Here is a 13,693-nt window from a genome sequence, read left to right as displayed (position 1 = left end):
ATTTACATTAGGGAGGAAGTTGGTTAATAGTATCAACCCGCAGAGCACTTAGTATATATAAAGGCTAGGCCGTTTCTAAAAGACTGTCATTATAAAATTCACTGTTTTGTCGCATTCATGTCATTCAAAGATTAAATTCTTTAGGAGATTGTTAACATTGTCAAGACAAGGTTATCTGTTTACTAGATGGGATTTCATTTAGTAAGCTGTGGCTTATTATTTAGCCTTTGCATGAAAGCAAGCATGTGATAAAAAAAACTAATGCATTAAAAATTGAATTTTTATTTCTCATTTAGGAGAGAGTATGGCCGAGTCCCTCTTAAAGCTCTCTCAGCTATTTAGTAGAAGTGAGGGTGCTGATGCTTTCCCAGACTATCTTAGCAAACTGTGGCCATTAAAAGAATATTGGCTATTAAGAGCCATGCTGCACTTTTTTGGTCTCGAGACTGACGGCCAAATGGAACTGCTGGATATTCTCAAGACCTATGATTGTGGACCATCTTTTCTCCAGCTCACTCTTCACATCCATAGGCTTGCTGAATCACAGGTGACTTCGACAGCTATTTTCGTTGTTTTTAGTTTTGGCTGAAACACTTCATTATAATTTTATTCGTGTTATTTATTCGTATAACTTTATTTGTATTCTAATATACAAAGGTATGTCAAGTGCGTTGTTATTGTACAGAAAGTTGTTTTAAATAGTGTAATGTATCTTTTAGTGAATAAATCAATAAAAATGTGTTATTTACTTGTAAAATCTTGTAGAAATACCATTTAAAGTTTGTTGTTAAGCTATGGTCAATAGTTCGACCAACGTCTTCAGTTCATTAAAGAAACGATGCTCCGTCATTATAAACAAGGTTACATTCAATTGCCTTTGTTTCAATTAGTTGAAGAAAAAATTTTTGTGCTATAAATGGCTATGCAGCACGTTTTAGCAGTGGACTTAGCACTGGAACTGTCTGTTTAAGTTTGAACTGGAATTTCACGAGTGATATTAACAAAACTATGTGGAATGACAAGTCCAAATTTTGGAACATATTTTTTATTGCAGGAGTGGCATTTTTGATATTGTCTTTAATAACTACGTAATTGGTTATAGATCTATAATTTCTGCTCATTGTTAGAATACTGTTGAACTTTGTTGATGTATGTAGTTGCCGAGGTCAAAAATGCAAATGTCAATGGTAAAATATAAACTGAATTAAAAACTCATCATTTGATGATTTCTTTAACTAAACTGTCACGTCCTAGTCAAGTTGAACAGTACTTAATTTTTTTGTCAAGTTTAGAATCCATTTTTTGTTAGCTTTGTTCATTTTCAGTTACACGCTGACAGGGTGGTATAGCCACTGGGATGTATTTAGCAGCTAGGGATTAGTTTTTTTTAGCCTAAGCTTTTAGCTTACATGTTGGGCTTTTCTAGATCTAAACCCGAAATACCTAATGTCTTTTTTACAGGAGCTTATGATGTGCCAACTCTAAACTTGTAGTTTATCCTAGCCTTCATCTGGGCCACATTTAGATATACATATGTTGGCAGCCACCTTTGAGCTTCTATTTTGGCCACATTCAAATATGTAGCCAGCCACCTTGAGCTTCTCTCTGTCCCTGCCAGATTTGTAGCTTTCCTTTGCTTTTCTCGCGGTTTCCTGATTTGTAACAAACTAGCTTTTTTTTAAGGCAACTTTGCACAGCTCGGAAGGGAGTGTGTATATGACATGCACATTTGTAGCTTTCTCACGGATTTGTTTTCTCACGGTCTCCCTATTTGTAACAAACTGTAGCTTTCTTCTAGGGCAACTTTGCACAGGTAGGACGGAAGTGCCGATATGACTAGTAAAAGTCAAGTAGTTCCCATTACACTGACTGCTCTTAGTGAATCTGGGCGTGTGCATTGCCAAATACGACTGAACACTATTTTACTACTAAATACAGCTTTATGTTCAGAGTCAGTACAGGCATACAATAAATGGAGTCAATAAATGGCATGCAGCTGTGGCAGCACCTGGGGAGTACCCAGCCTAATTTATAACCACTTTCTTACAGACCTACTTGCCCAAATTTTTATTTGATTTTGTCAAAAAGTAGAGGTTTTAGTCTATCATTTGTGATTGTTTTTGATGTTTGAGGTGGTCTGACTGCCAGAATGTTTCAAGATTAAAATCAACAAAACTTCGGGTGGTGTGTTTGCGACGTATAAAGCGTCGTGTTGGGAAAGAGTCCATGAGCAATAAATATACGGTCTCTTCTTTAGCTAATCATCAGCACAAACTTTTTGTTTAGTTCATAATAAAGGTTATCGTCAACAAACTAGTTGTCTGTAGTCTCAAAAATTATCGTTAAAAAATTCACTATCTGCAGTTAGGTTTGAATAAGTTAGGTATTAGGGTAAGCGAAGATGATTTCTCAGGATGAGTTTTAGTAAATTATCTGGACTAAACTTGAGGAACAGAAGTAGTAATACTACGGAACTGTCGTAGGTTATGAGAGAATTCACGGATTTACTGAATGACACTCTGCTTCAACCCGCTGCTCCTTCAATCACTGAATCGGCCCAATCTATTGAATAACAACAAAGTTACAAACTGGCCTCTAGTTCCAGCGAAGATGTCTCAGATTGTCTTCCTAGACAGTCTAATAGCGTGTATTGTATATCAACTAGCTTGAAGCTGCACCATGTCCGTAAAGAGAATAAGAAGCAAGATGTACTGCTTTGTATTAAACATATTTTGTGTTTAATCTATTTCTATATTTTAGAATTGTGACTCTGCACGTCTGAATGCCATCAGCGAATGGGCCCATGCCATGTGCAACAACACCGCTTTCCGTCAAGGCCAGCCATTCACTATATCAGCACAAGCCGACACATTGGAGCAGGTGATTTTTATTCGCCACTAAAACAAGTAAAGGCTAGTTCATGTGGCAATGTGGCAATTCAATGTGGCCCACTGCCTTGTACTTGATTACTAAGCGCATGACATCAGGTTTACATTGATGTCATGTTACTAGCAAATGACATCAATGTAAACTTCGATGTCATGTGCTTGTCAACTGACATCAAGTTTACATTGATGTCAGTTGACGAGTGACATGTGAGTGCCAGTAGCCATAAAATATTAGCCCTCACAACATGTCACAAACTACAGTTGACTACCAAAATATATTATCTACTTGTTCTTATATTTGCATACAAGACTGATCTCTATCAGGTACCATAAATTATGATCGCTCCCATTGCCACTGGTGCAAGTCGGTTTGAGATAGAAACTCCCTAAACCGGTCAGGCGAGTCACATTAGCTCCTCTATTTCAAGAGATCCTGAGTTTTGGCTGTTTTTCAAACTCGGAAAATAGATAATAACATTTATTTTTAGTCTTTTAATATTTTTAATAAATTGAAAGCCTAAAGTTTTCTAAATATACAAATATCAAACCTCAATATCTCTTTCACTAATCAAATGAATAACAATATTAATAGGAAATATAACAATTTGTTGTAAGCATACAAAGATGCATTTATAGCCCATCATAATAGTATAATGAATAATATATCATTTTTCTGGAACCACTTTTAAAATTCAATTTGGTTCATATCACATTTTTGTAACCTTGTTAATGCAGCGATTCAAACATTTTAATAAATTAATATAAAGTTTATGTAATGTGGATATGATAATAATACAGATAGCACAAAAGCACTAAATTTCCAAAAATGTAGTTGAAAAATATGTAGTTTGCAGAATAATGACGATTGATGTTATGTTACATGATTAGCTATAGGAAGAATTGGGACAGCCACTATAAAATATCTTTCATATAGATGCTGCTGTCTTAGCCTGGTTCTCATATCGATTGCGAGACTCTGGCGGTAACTTGCGCAGCAAAACACTTGCGATGCTAGGCTCAGCGGCTTCTGTTCACATATAAAGCTGCATCGCTAAACATAATTGCATAATCACATAAAATTTTCGCTCGCCATGCGTTTCGATAACGGTGTCCTTCACCTGTACAGCGCATTTCGGTAAGTTTTTGTCTGCGGCTTTTCACGATTTTAGAACAGCACTAAACTCTAACGCTGACCGCTGGCAACTACCGGCGGTACCCGGCGTGTAGGTTCACATTTCACCGCAATAGCCTGCGGCGCTGTCGCGGGTGCTTTGCGACGTATATGGGAACCAGGCTTTAGTTGTGATCTCTAACTTTACCTTAGCAGCCTGCTTGCACATAATGTTAGAACAATATGCGATATTGTACTGACATAACTAGCCGTTTTTTAAGTGCACTTGAACTGATTATTGAAGTTTAATCAAGTCCTTTTCGAATGTTTGTTTTAAAAAGCATAACATTAGCGATGGCGTCGTCATCATACTTTTTCAACACTGATATTCATGGTTCTTTATAAAAACTTACTATATTGCAATACTTACTATGATGTTTCTAGGGATCTAAGCATTGTCATATTAGATTTAAATTTGGAAGTCTCTGTATATTCTTGCGCACAAGTTAGTAGAAATACTTGCTGTCAATAGCTAAGACTCAATTTTACAAAATAAAAACAAAGCAAATTCTCATTGCTGATGTTTTTTAGAAAAGGTTCTGTTGTATTATCTTATCTGTTTGTATTTATATGCTACCTATATTTTTCAGTGTTTGCCTTCATTTGATGGGAACTCCTTCTTCATGGTAGTATCCCATCTCCTCGCTGTTGACATATCGCCTGTCCCGCAGTCTACATCCGCAATGACAGATGCTAGAGAAGAAAACAAAGCATTGCATTCAATCAGCCCACAGGCCTGTGTGGGAAGTTATAAAGACAAACTGATTGAATTGAATCTGTTCTGCAGAGAAGTTTGGAGTCATGCTGCCTTGCTAGATTCCTCTAATGCCAAGTAAGCTATAATGGTGTTTAGGCTATGTTTGCTAGTAGATGTCTGCAATAGTCTGCAGTAGATGTCTGTTCCCATATCGATTGCGAGACTCCGACGGTAACATGTGCAGCAAAACGCTTGCGACGCTAGGCTCGGCGGCATCTGTTCACCTAAAAGTTACATCATTAATAATATCGTAAACATAATTGCGTAATCAAATAAAATGTTCACTCACCATGCCGTTGCTATAATGGTGACCTTTACCCGTACAGTGCATTTCGGGAAGATTTTACCTGCAGCCTTTTGCGAAATTGGAGCAGCGCTAAACAGTTGTGTTGCCGCCTGCTACTACCGGCGATCCTCGGCGGTTCCCGGCGCGTACGTTCCCATTTTACTGCTAATAGCCTGCGGTGCTGTCGCCGGTGCTTTGCGAGGTATATGGGAACCAGGCTCAAACTATGTGAATAGCCATTAGTGAATAGTAGCATGGTAATCAGTCTTTCTTTACGGTTTAACTGAGGTATAACCGTGGAGCTCAATGTTTCTGGTCTCGATCAAGTCTCGAGAATCTCTGCTACAAGGTGAAGGTCTTTAGTATGTGCTGGGTTTTTTTGTCACAAGATGTGATAATACAAATTGTAATCAAATGCAAATACAATATAATACAGATGTAATCAAATTTGTAGTAGCAAAGAGGTTTATTTAACCAGCAACAATGCATAATCACTCTGTTATGCATTTTATTGGTCAAATCGGCTTGTTAAGCCTGGTTCCCATATCGATTGCGAGACTCCGGCGGTAACATTTGCGATGCTTAGCTTGGCTTATGTTCATGTAAAGCTGCATCGTTAATAACGGCATTAAAATTTCGCTCGCCAAGCTGTTTCTATAATGCTAACCTTCACTTGTACAGTGCATTTCGGGAAAGTTTTGCCTGCGGCTCTTCGCGAAATTTGAACAGCTCTAAGCTCTTGCATTGCCGCCGGCAACTACGGCGGTACCCGGCGCGTAGGTTCCCATTTCACCGCTAATAGCCTGCAGTGCTTTGCGACGTATATGGGAACCAGGCTTAAGTCTTGCATCGCAAACTGCAAGCATTTGTGACTGAAAGAAGCATTTACGTTCAAGACAAGGCAAGTGTTTTATCTTGCTCAGCTCTTATACTGCCATGTAAATTGCTCACAGGCAAATGCTTTGTGACTCCGTAGTCAAGGCCCTGGGTCTGAGCTAAATCTTGGCCTCACAGCCATCAAAACAAAGCATCCGACATAGGAAGCTTTGGTTTGGAGAAACGGCCAAAATAACTGGAGTATGAAAGATTGTAAACGAAAGATTTGAACCACGCTTCATTTAGTTCAGCCATCCACAACTAAAGCTCACCTTTAGTTTGCCAACGTGTTGGTGATTTCAGTATTTATTCTCATTCATCGCAAATGATCATGATTCATACTGCAGCAAATGGATATGTGCAACCACAAGACATGAAATAGCTACAATTTTTTATGTCATTTTTGACCCATTAAACAGTTTTTTCCAAATGTTGGTTGTTTCGACTTCTGATCACTTACCATGTTGATTTTGGATTCTCTATGTGTAGGAGTGCATTTATGGAGTTTAATTTCTCCATTACCCCCCTTACCATTGTGTTAGCTTTATAGGAGTTTTTGCATTGCTATGCGATGGTATGTGATGATTGGGTCATAGAAGCCTGGTTGCCAATGGCAAGCAGTGTTTAATGCCTCGTTATTCATCTACCCCTCATTTTCTTATTGATAGATTAATTATCGTGTCGATCATCCATCAATAAAAGTAACATGCAGAACATAACTCCAAGTTTATGGATACACATGGATCTACACAATTGGCTATTCAACGATAGTCTTATTTTCAAACACACCCGTCCAGGGAATATCTGGAGAATCCACCAGTACCCTAGAGCTCAGATTTTATAAAAACAATTTTGCAAAGTCTTTAATATATATTTTTGTACATGTATTAGTCTACAATAAATGTAACTAACAATCAGATATAGGTTGAGCAACCAACCATAGTGATACATATAAATGAGTGATACATATAAATGTCTTTACCTGTATTAATACGCAGACTATTGTGCATGAATTGTGAATATGTCTACGGCAGTGAAGAAGAGGAGCACCTCCTGCAGAAGTACCAACACATCTTACTAGAAAAAGACTACATCCCAGAAGAAATTTTAGTGAACCCATCTGTCGCAGCTGCCCTGGCTCAGATCAGACAAGGATCGCCCTTATGTACAGGTACTACGTGTGAAATCTGTTGCCTTCAACTATGTGTTTTAAAACAACAAAGATTATATCATAAGTCTGTGTGCAAAAACTCAGAAGCCACCAGTTCTTTTGTTATTATTGTTGCTGTATCACTAGCAAAACCTTTCTTGTGCTCTGTTTACTATTTTGTGGAAATACGTAGCTCTGTTTGTATTCAAAACTGACATGTTGCATTCATGTATTACACTGCATGTTTGTCTATGAATTACATTGTAAATTACTAACATTTGATTGAAAAACAATGCATTCATACAATGTGAAGTATTGCTGTTTATCTTTTTTATATTCTTCAAATGTCTACTTTTAGTATAAAAAAAAAGTGGACGAACTATATTCATAAACTTATTTTTTATTTCAACTTTGCACTTTTGACATCACCCATTATCAACATTGACTGCTGATTATAACAGGAGCCAGGTGGGTGTGGCTGGGTTATATCCAAGCAGTAAGCACCGCTCCCAGAGGTGTTTTGGATCCGGTAGTTAGAAGCATTGAAGAGCTCAGATTCGTGTCTGAAGAGGTGTGTATAACCTAGTACCATTTATATGAACATTAGGACAGAAGTTGTAAATTGGAGTAAATATTACAGACATGGACAAATCGGTGTCTCCGGCTCTCTGATCACTTATATATATATGAAGATATAAATCACTAGAGCTTTTATCATTATTGTATTATTTTATAGTTAATATTACTGTTTTATTAGTTATTATTTCATAGCTTTAGTGACATACATTCACCCTGGTATTCACACATGGTTTATTGTTCGTTTAAAAAGATTCGAAACGGTGCTAGCAGAATGAAACACTTGCTGTTTGAGCACATTCATTATGAAAATACTTATAACAATATTAAATTAATTTACAACTCGAGCACACAAATCCTAACCATCTCTTAAATACAACAATCATCAGCGATTGCTGTTTTATAGAGTAAAATTAGTCATTCATCAAACCCACAAAACTGTTCTGTTATTTTTATCGGAGTTGGGCTAATGTTATTAATATAATTTTAACATTCATTTGATAGATATCACAACTGGAGTCTGAGCTAGAGCTGAGGAACAATTTAGCCTTGGTTCAGTCTGGACAGAGGCTCTCTAAGGTCACTCATCCGTACTATTGCCATATCGTAGCTAGGCTTGAAAAGCTTCACAAAAGGCGTGTGGAACTGCAAGAAGATTCTGTACACAGACCAATAAATCAGCAGGTAAATATTATGGAGTTGTCTACTTAATGCCAGATGGGAACTAAACAACTCTTTTTGGTAAGGATTTAAGTTTTTTGTGCTCTGTCAAAGATAATGTTTACTTACCTCACATTTGAGTGTGGTCATGCAGTTGTTGGCTATATCTTAAATTGCACACTTTAATATCATCTCATATAGTTTTACAGGTTAGTTTTTATTTGATGAAATAAACTAAGCATTCCAAGTAAATCTTTTTAGAAAAATACATTGGGCCTGAAATCGCTTCAGGATTATCTTTCTTTATGGAGAAGTAACTTGGTTTGTAACTTATCTATTAATTTTTCTTTAACTCTTGTATTTTATAATTTTCTATAATTCATCTTTAGCCAATTTTGTCCATGAATTTAAAGCGTGAGAGCGCTATTTCAACTTTGCTCTTTAGCAACTAAAATCTTTAGAAACATTAACTTCACACCCATTAATTATACTTAACATATTATGTGAAACTGAAGCTAGATTTGTCGTTTACAACATGTAGCCCCAAAACTTAAACTTCCTGGTGTCATTGTTTCGTTCCCTGAGGGTTCCTTGCTAAATAATTTAACTTTTAACAAATACTTTCTATGGTATTTAATATATTTCTTGATGTTGTAGTTCCATCAGCTTGTGTCAGAGGTGAAGGGGGCTCTGCAGAGTGCCCTAAACTATGATAACCTTCTGCAGCTCGTCACTGGGCTACGGCAAGCAGTTTGCAACAAGTTCATAGCTCGAGCAAATATGCTACACAAAATGCTTGAGAACTACATAGATAAGATCGTCAGTGCCTATCCTCTATACATAGACTGTCACCAGCCTCATATCAATGCGGTGAAAGTGGTAAGCTTCTCTTTTCAGTGTTTTGTGTCTTTGTAGTTGCCTATTCACTAATGTGTCTGTCAATATGTTATATCTGTTACCAGGTAGGTGAATGCCTGACGTTGCCCCAGTGCTAAAAGTTTATTTTCATTTAACAAACAACAGTTATGTATCATTCTAACTACTAAACTTTATATCATGAGAAAACTGCTTTGGGCAAGCAGTTCAATTATATTAAGAGAATAAATAAAACAATTGTAAAGTTGTTTAAATGTGAAATAATTAGCAAGTAATGGCTAGATATTTTGTTTTGCTACAATGAAAAATGATTTGATACTGATGTAATTAATATGTACTGAAAAAACAAAATAAAAATCATGAATATGTTGATTTAACAATAACAATGAGTACATAGAAGTGTCTGTATAAAAAGGTTACTGTTGCAGCAGAAACTATATATCAAATTTTTGAATACAACGATACCGTTACAAACGTAAAAATGACATATCGGAAGCATCTGAAGACATCACTGAAGCAGTGTAGTGCACGAGGCTACCCTATCTGATCGAATGGAGAGAGAATGTAAAGACAATTCCTACTCGAGATAACACAACATGTCTAAATAAAATTTTTTTACATTTTTAAGCGATTAATCTTAGGAATAGTTACTAGCGGAACCTGAAATTTAAGGCGTCTAAATTAAAACGACATATTTGAAAATAACAAACTAAAAAATAGGCAATGAATATGATAAAGCTTTTAAAAAAACAAACGCAAAAGGTTAATTAATAATTAAGTTGATTAATAATAACGAGTCTACTTACTTGCATGTAGTTGGTAACCTGCAATCGCAGCTAGAAGTAAACGGGCTAATACAACTCTGATATACTTAACCGATGCAATGCAGGGAAACAATAGCGAACTAATGGATATTACATAACGATAGATAATATTATAAAAATTTAGAAGGACAGCTTAGCATAATGGCTAGACATGCCTTTCTGTAGACTCCGAGGTTGTGAGTTCAAATTGAGTGCGATGCAGATTTTTCATTTTTAAATTTTAATCGCTATAGCTGGACAGACAATCGACATACAGACATACAGACAAACACTGAGATCTATATATATATAGATTATGAATTACTGATCTGGGAGTTAGATGAGTTAATATCATTTTAGTATTACGGGTACTCTAAAGTTGGTTTATGGCTATATTAATATAGAATATCATGTTGCAGCAGATGTTATGTACCGTGACAAGCGTTTAACTATATGTTGGCTCAGTTGTAGTAGCCAATACCCTACTAATTGTTATACCATATATGATCCATGCTCTTGTTGCAGGTGTGTTATGGGGTAAGACAAATGTCTTACACTAGTCAACTCTCTTCAGATAAATCTCTCGTACATCATCTCACCAACACGATGTCTTCACCAGCTCAGCTATACAGCTCAATCGAATCGTGCAGTGAGGGTTTGGAACTCATGCGCACTGTCGTTGAGACAGCGGAAGTTCCAGATGACCAGAGAGCTTCACTGAGGTATGCACTGGGGAGTCGAGGCTAGCTGAGTGTTTGTTGTTGAGTTGCTTGTGTGCAGACTGCCACTTTTACAGGCTATTTTCACTTATGTATATTATATATATCATTTATATACACTTTAGCATATTTCACTTTACAGGCTATTAAACTTTTTTATGGTGTACATCTCAGTAAATATTTCACTTCTGTCTGTTTATGTAATAATTATATGATTTTGTAAGTCATGTATAACTTTATAGTGGCAATATTAATCATCCACAAGATGATGTTTTTTATTACATACAAGTAAAATGCGAAGACAGAAGTCAGGAATTATTGAGTGGGTTGAACAAACGTGTTTTAAAAGTTGGTAGTTTAATATTATTGTTGAGTCGGGACAGTGAATCGAAGGTTGTAGTAACGGAAAGTTCATAAACTGAAACATACGATGGTGGATGTAGTATGCTGGTGTTACAGAGTAGAAAACGATGTTTGTCATTTGTGTGGAAGAGTATATACAAATTAATCTGGGCATAGTTTAGGCAGGATTCTGAAACTTGTAACACAAATGCAGAAATGAGAAAGTTTGGCTTAAAGGCAATATGTTCAAAGATTGTGTAATGATATTGGTGGAAGTGTGGTGAGCTGGAATACGTGATCATGAGTGTTTGATGCTGCAGCTGCCTTCATAGGTTTTGTAACCGTACAATAGCAACTTTACGTGTGTTAGAATGTTTAATTAATGTTTCTCAAAATCGATATTGTTCAAATATGATACCTTTAGAAAGCTTTGAAATTCTAGAGGAATACCGCTTACCAAGTTATTAGTTCTAAGTCAACTGAATGTCATGACACCAGCCTTTCCTGTTGATTGGACATTACCCTGACCTTTTTAGCTCCACTTACCTCCGACTCCAGCTTGCTGGTCTGTGCAACCATGCTCACAGCTCTAGCAACATCGACAACTCACTCATTTCCAAACTGTTGGAACTGATGCAGTGCTATGTGACCTTGTGGAGGTCGGATAACGATAAGAGAGCGGAAAAGGAACAAGAGGCATCGTCTCTCTATTCTTATAAACAACACGGAGCAGAGCCGGAGACTGATGAACAGATACTCGAAAAGTTGACTCAGCAAAATTTTCCCAGCTATCATAAAGTAGGTGCTGGGCTGGACGAATACTTGCCCCTTAATGTCTAAGTATTATTAGGTACCCCAAACCATCAAAGGTTGTGTAGGAAGATATTTGTGCAACCTGTAAATTACAACAACATGCTTACCTCATTTAATTCTAAAACTAGTTTTATCTTTACCTTTCTTTGGTCTTCTCGCATGAGTTACACATTCACATACATGTATATATTGTTGTATATACTGCCTTTTTAAGGGTTAGTAAGTATGTAAGTCCAGACAGCCAAGAAATAAAATGAAAAAATTATTTTTAGATTGGCCCAAAAGGTGAAATTATCCTTTTGTTTAGCTGTTTTATTAGACAAATATAAAACAAATAATTTTTTATAAGAGTTGCAGTATTAAAAATGTTTTAAGGTGTTCCAATAATTTGTGAATGAGGCTCACAGTTATTTTGATTAAGCACATATTCATGAACTATTTAACAATAATTTATGATTATAAAAATTGAGATCGGCCTGAGGAGCCGCTCCTTGATCAGTGTCACCATTTAGTAATACTTCGTAGTTATTGACAAAATTGGTAGCATATGCGTTCATTATATGTTTAATATACCGTATTTTATGACTAATTTGGGCAAAGTTAATTGAAATTGTCTACCTGCGTGTAGGACTTGTGTTAAAAAGATTTGCTAAGAAATTGTTTGCCATTGGGAGTTACAATTTTACTAGAGGTCATTTTTCAGTATTTAAATTAATGACTTTCTCGCAAGTTTTTGAGAAGCTTGAAATGCACTAGCTGATGATCTGCACCTATTTTTCAGAAGATTCTTGTCTCATTCATTTTTTATACCATTGATTATTTCAAGCGATCTTACAGCCGATATTCTTTACAAGAGTTATTATCTCTTTCATTTACTGTATTTATAAGTTCAAGCAAAACAACAATTTTCAATCAATTAGCTGACCAATTAGTTTATGTTGTCAAGAGACCGGATGTTGTTGCAGCAGAACGATCATAAACCAAATTATTCTATTACCTGTTTATTTATCGAATGTGAAGCTTATTATTTTCTTTGGTTATTGTTTGCATTTATAAGCTTATTTAGTTTAACCCTTCGTAATTGTTAATTTGTGCCAATTATAACTTTGCAAAAGCAGCGCTTATAGATGACCATTTTTGTATTTGAAAATAAAACAAAACTACAATAAACAATATTCTGTATAAATTGGGTTTTTTATATATTACAAATCTACAAATATCCTAAAAAAAATAAAAGGATAGTAGCTACGTTTACCAAAATGGCAGTTTTCTGAGTACAATGCTGAGTTAATTAATCAAACTCAAAATTCAAATATCATTATAACTTTAAACTAATTCTGTGCCAATACGTTTACAGTATACATAGTCAGGGGCATGTTTGTTCCTACTAACTCATTAATGAGCTCCTGGTGTTCTGTATTCTGTATTGTAAAGCTTGATCCTAAGTTTACCAGCTTAACTATTGTTGTACCATCGATGTTGTGAGGCCACACCGAGCTTTATCTCATTAATCTTATTCGCCAAATATTTTATAAACTGTGAACACGAAGATAGCAAATATTTCTGGATTACAACTTAAACTTATTTCTATGCAATACTTGTAGGAGTTCTCAGATTTGATCCAGTCTGACACACTCGATGACTCATCTGATGATAAGCTACCTGCTGCGCCATGCCAAGATGAGCAGCTGTCACTTTCTCTCACAGAGAAGGTATTTGCATACAAGTGTACCTGTATCTCCTATCGATCATTGTGTGATGAGCCTTCAGTCATTG

The 13,693-nt window shown here is 36.0% G+C and overlaps 1 protein-coding gene across 1 annotated transcript in view; it reads left to right on the top strand.

The window, feature by feature from the left end:
- The first annotated feature begins 421 nt into the window (after positions 1 to 421).
- The window catches only part of LOC137405235 (midasin-like), a 64,231-nt gene continuing 50,959 nt past the window's right edge, over positions 422 to 13,693 (top strand). The window contains exons 1-10 of the mRNA XM_068091465.1: positions 422 to 547; positions 2,761 to 2,880; positions 4,650 to 4,891; positions 7,013 to 7,149; positions 7,590 to 7,699; positions 8,209 to 8,388; positions 9,022 to 9,243; positions 10,569 to 10,765; positions 11,641 to 11,902; positions 13,522 to 13,629. Coding sequence (XP_067947566.1) covers positions 422 to 547; positions 2,761 to 2,880; positions 4,650 to 4,891; positions 7,013 to 7,149; positions 7,590 to 7,699; positions 8,209 to 8,388; positions 9,022 to 9,243; positions 10,569 to 10,765; positions 11,641 to 11,902; positions 13,522 to 13,629 — 1,704 coding nt within the window. The remainder of the gene's footprint in view (positions 548 to 2,760; positions 2,881 to 4,649; positions 4,892 to 7,012; positions 7,150 to 7,589; positions 7,700 to 8,208; positions 8,389 to 9,021; positions 9,244 to 10,568; positions 10,766 to 11,640; positions 11,903 to 13,521; positions 13,630 to 13,693) is intronic.

This window comes from Watersipora subatra, chromosome 9 (genome assembly GCF_963576615.1).
Source record: "Watersipora subatra chromosome 9, tzWatSuba1.1, whole genome shotgun sequence".
NCBI classification, from domain to species: domain Eukaryota; kingdom Metazoa; phylum Bryozoa; class Gymnolaemata; order Cheilostomatida; family Watersiporidae; genus Watersipora; species Watersipora subatra.
Note: the sequence above shows the minus strand (reverse complement) of the source record. Positions and strands in the feature narration are given on the sequence as shown.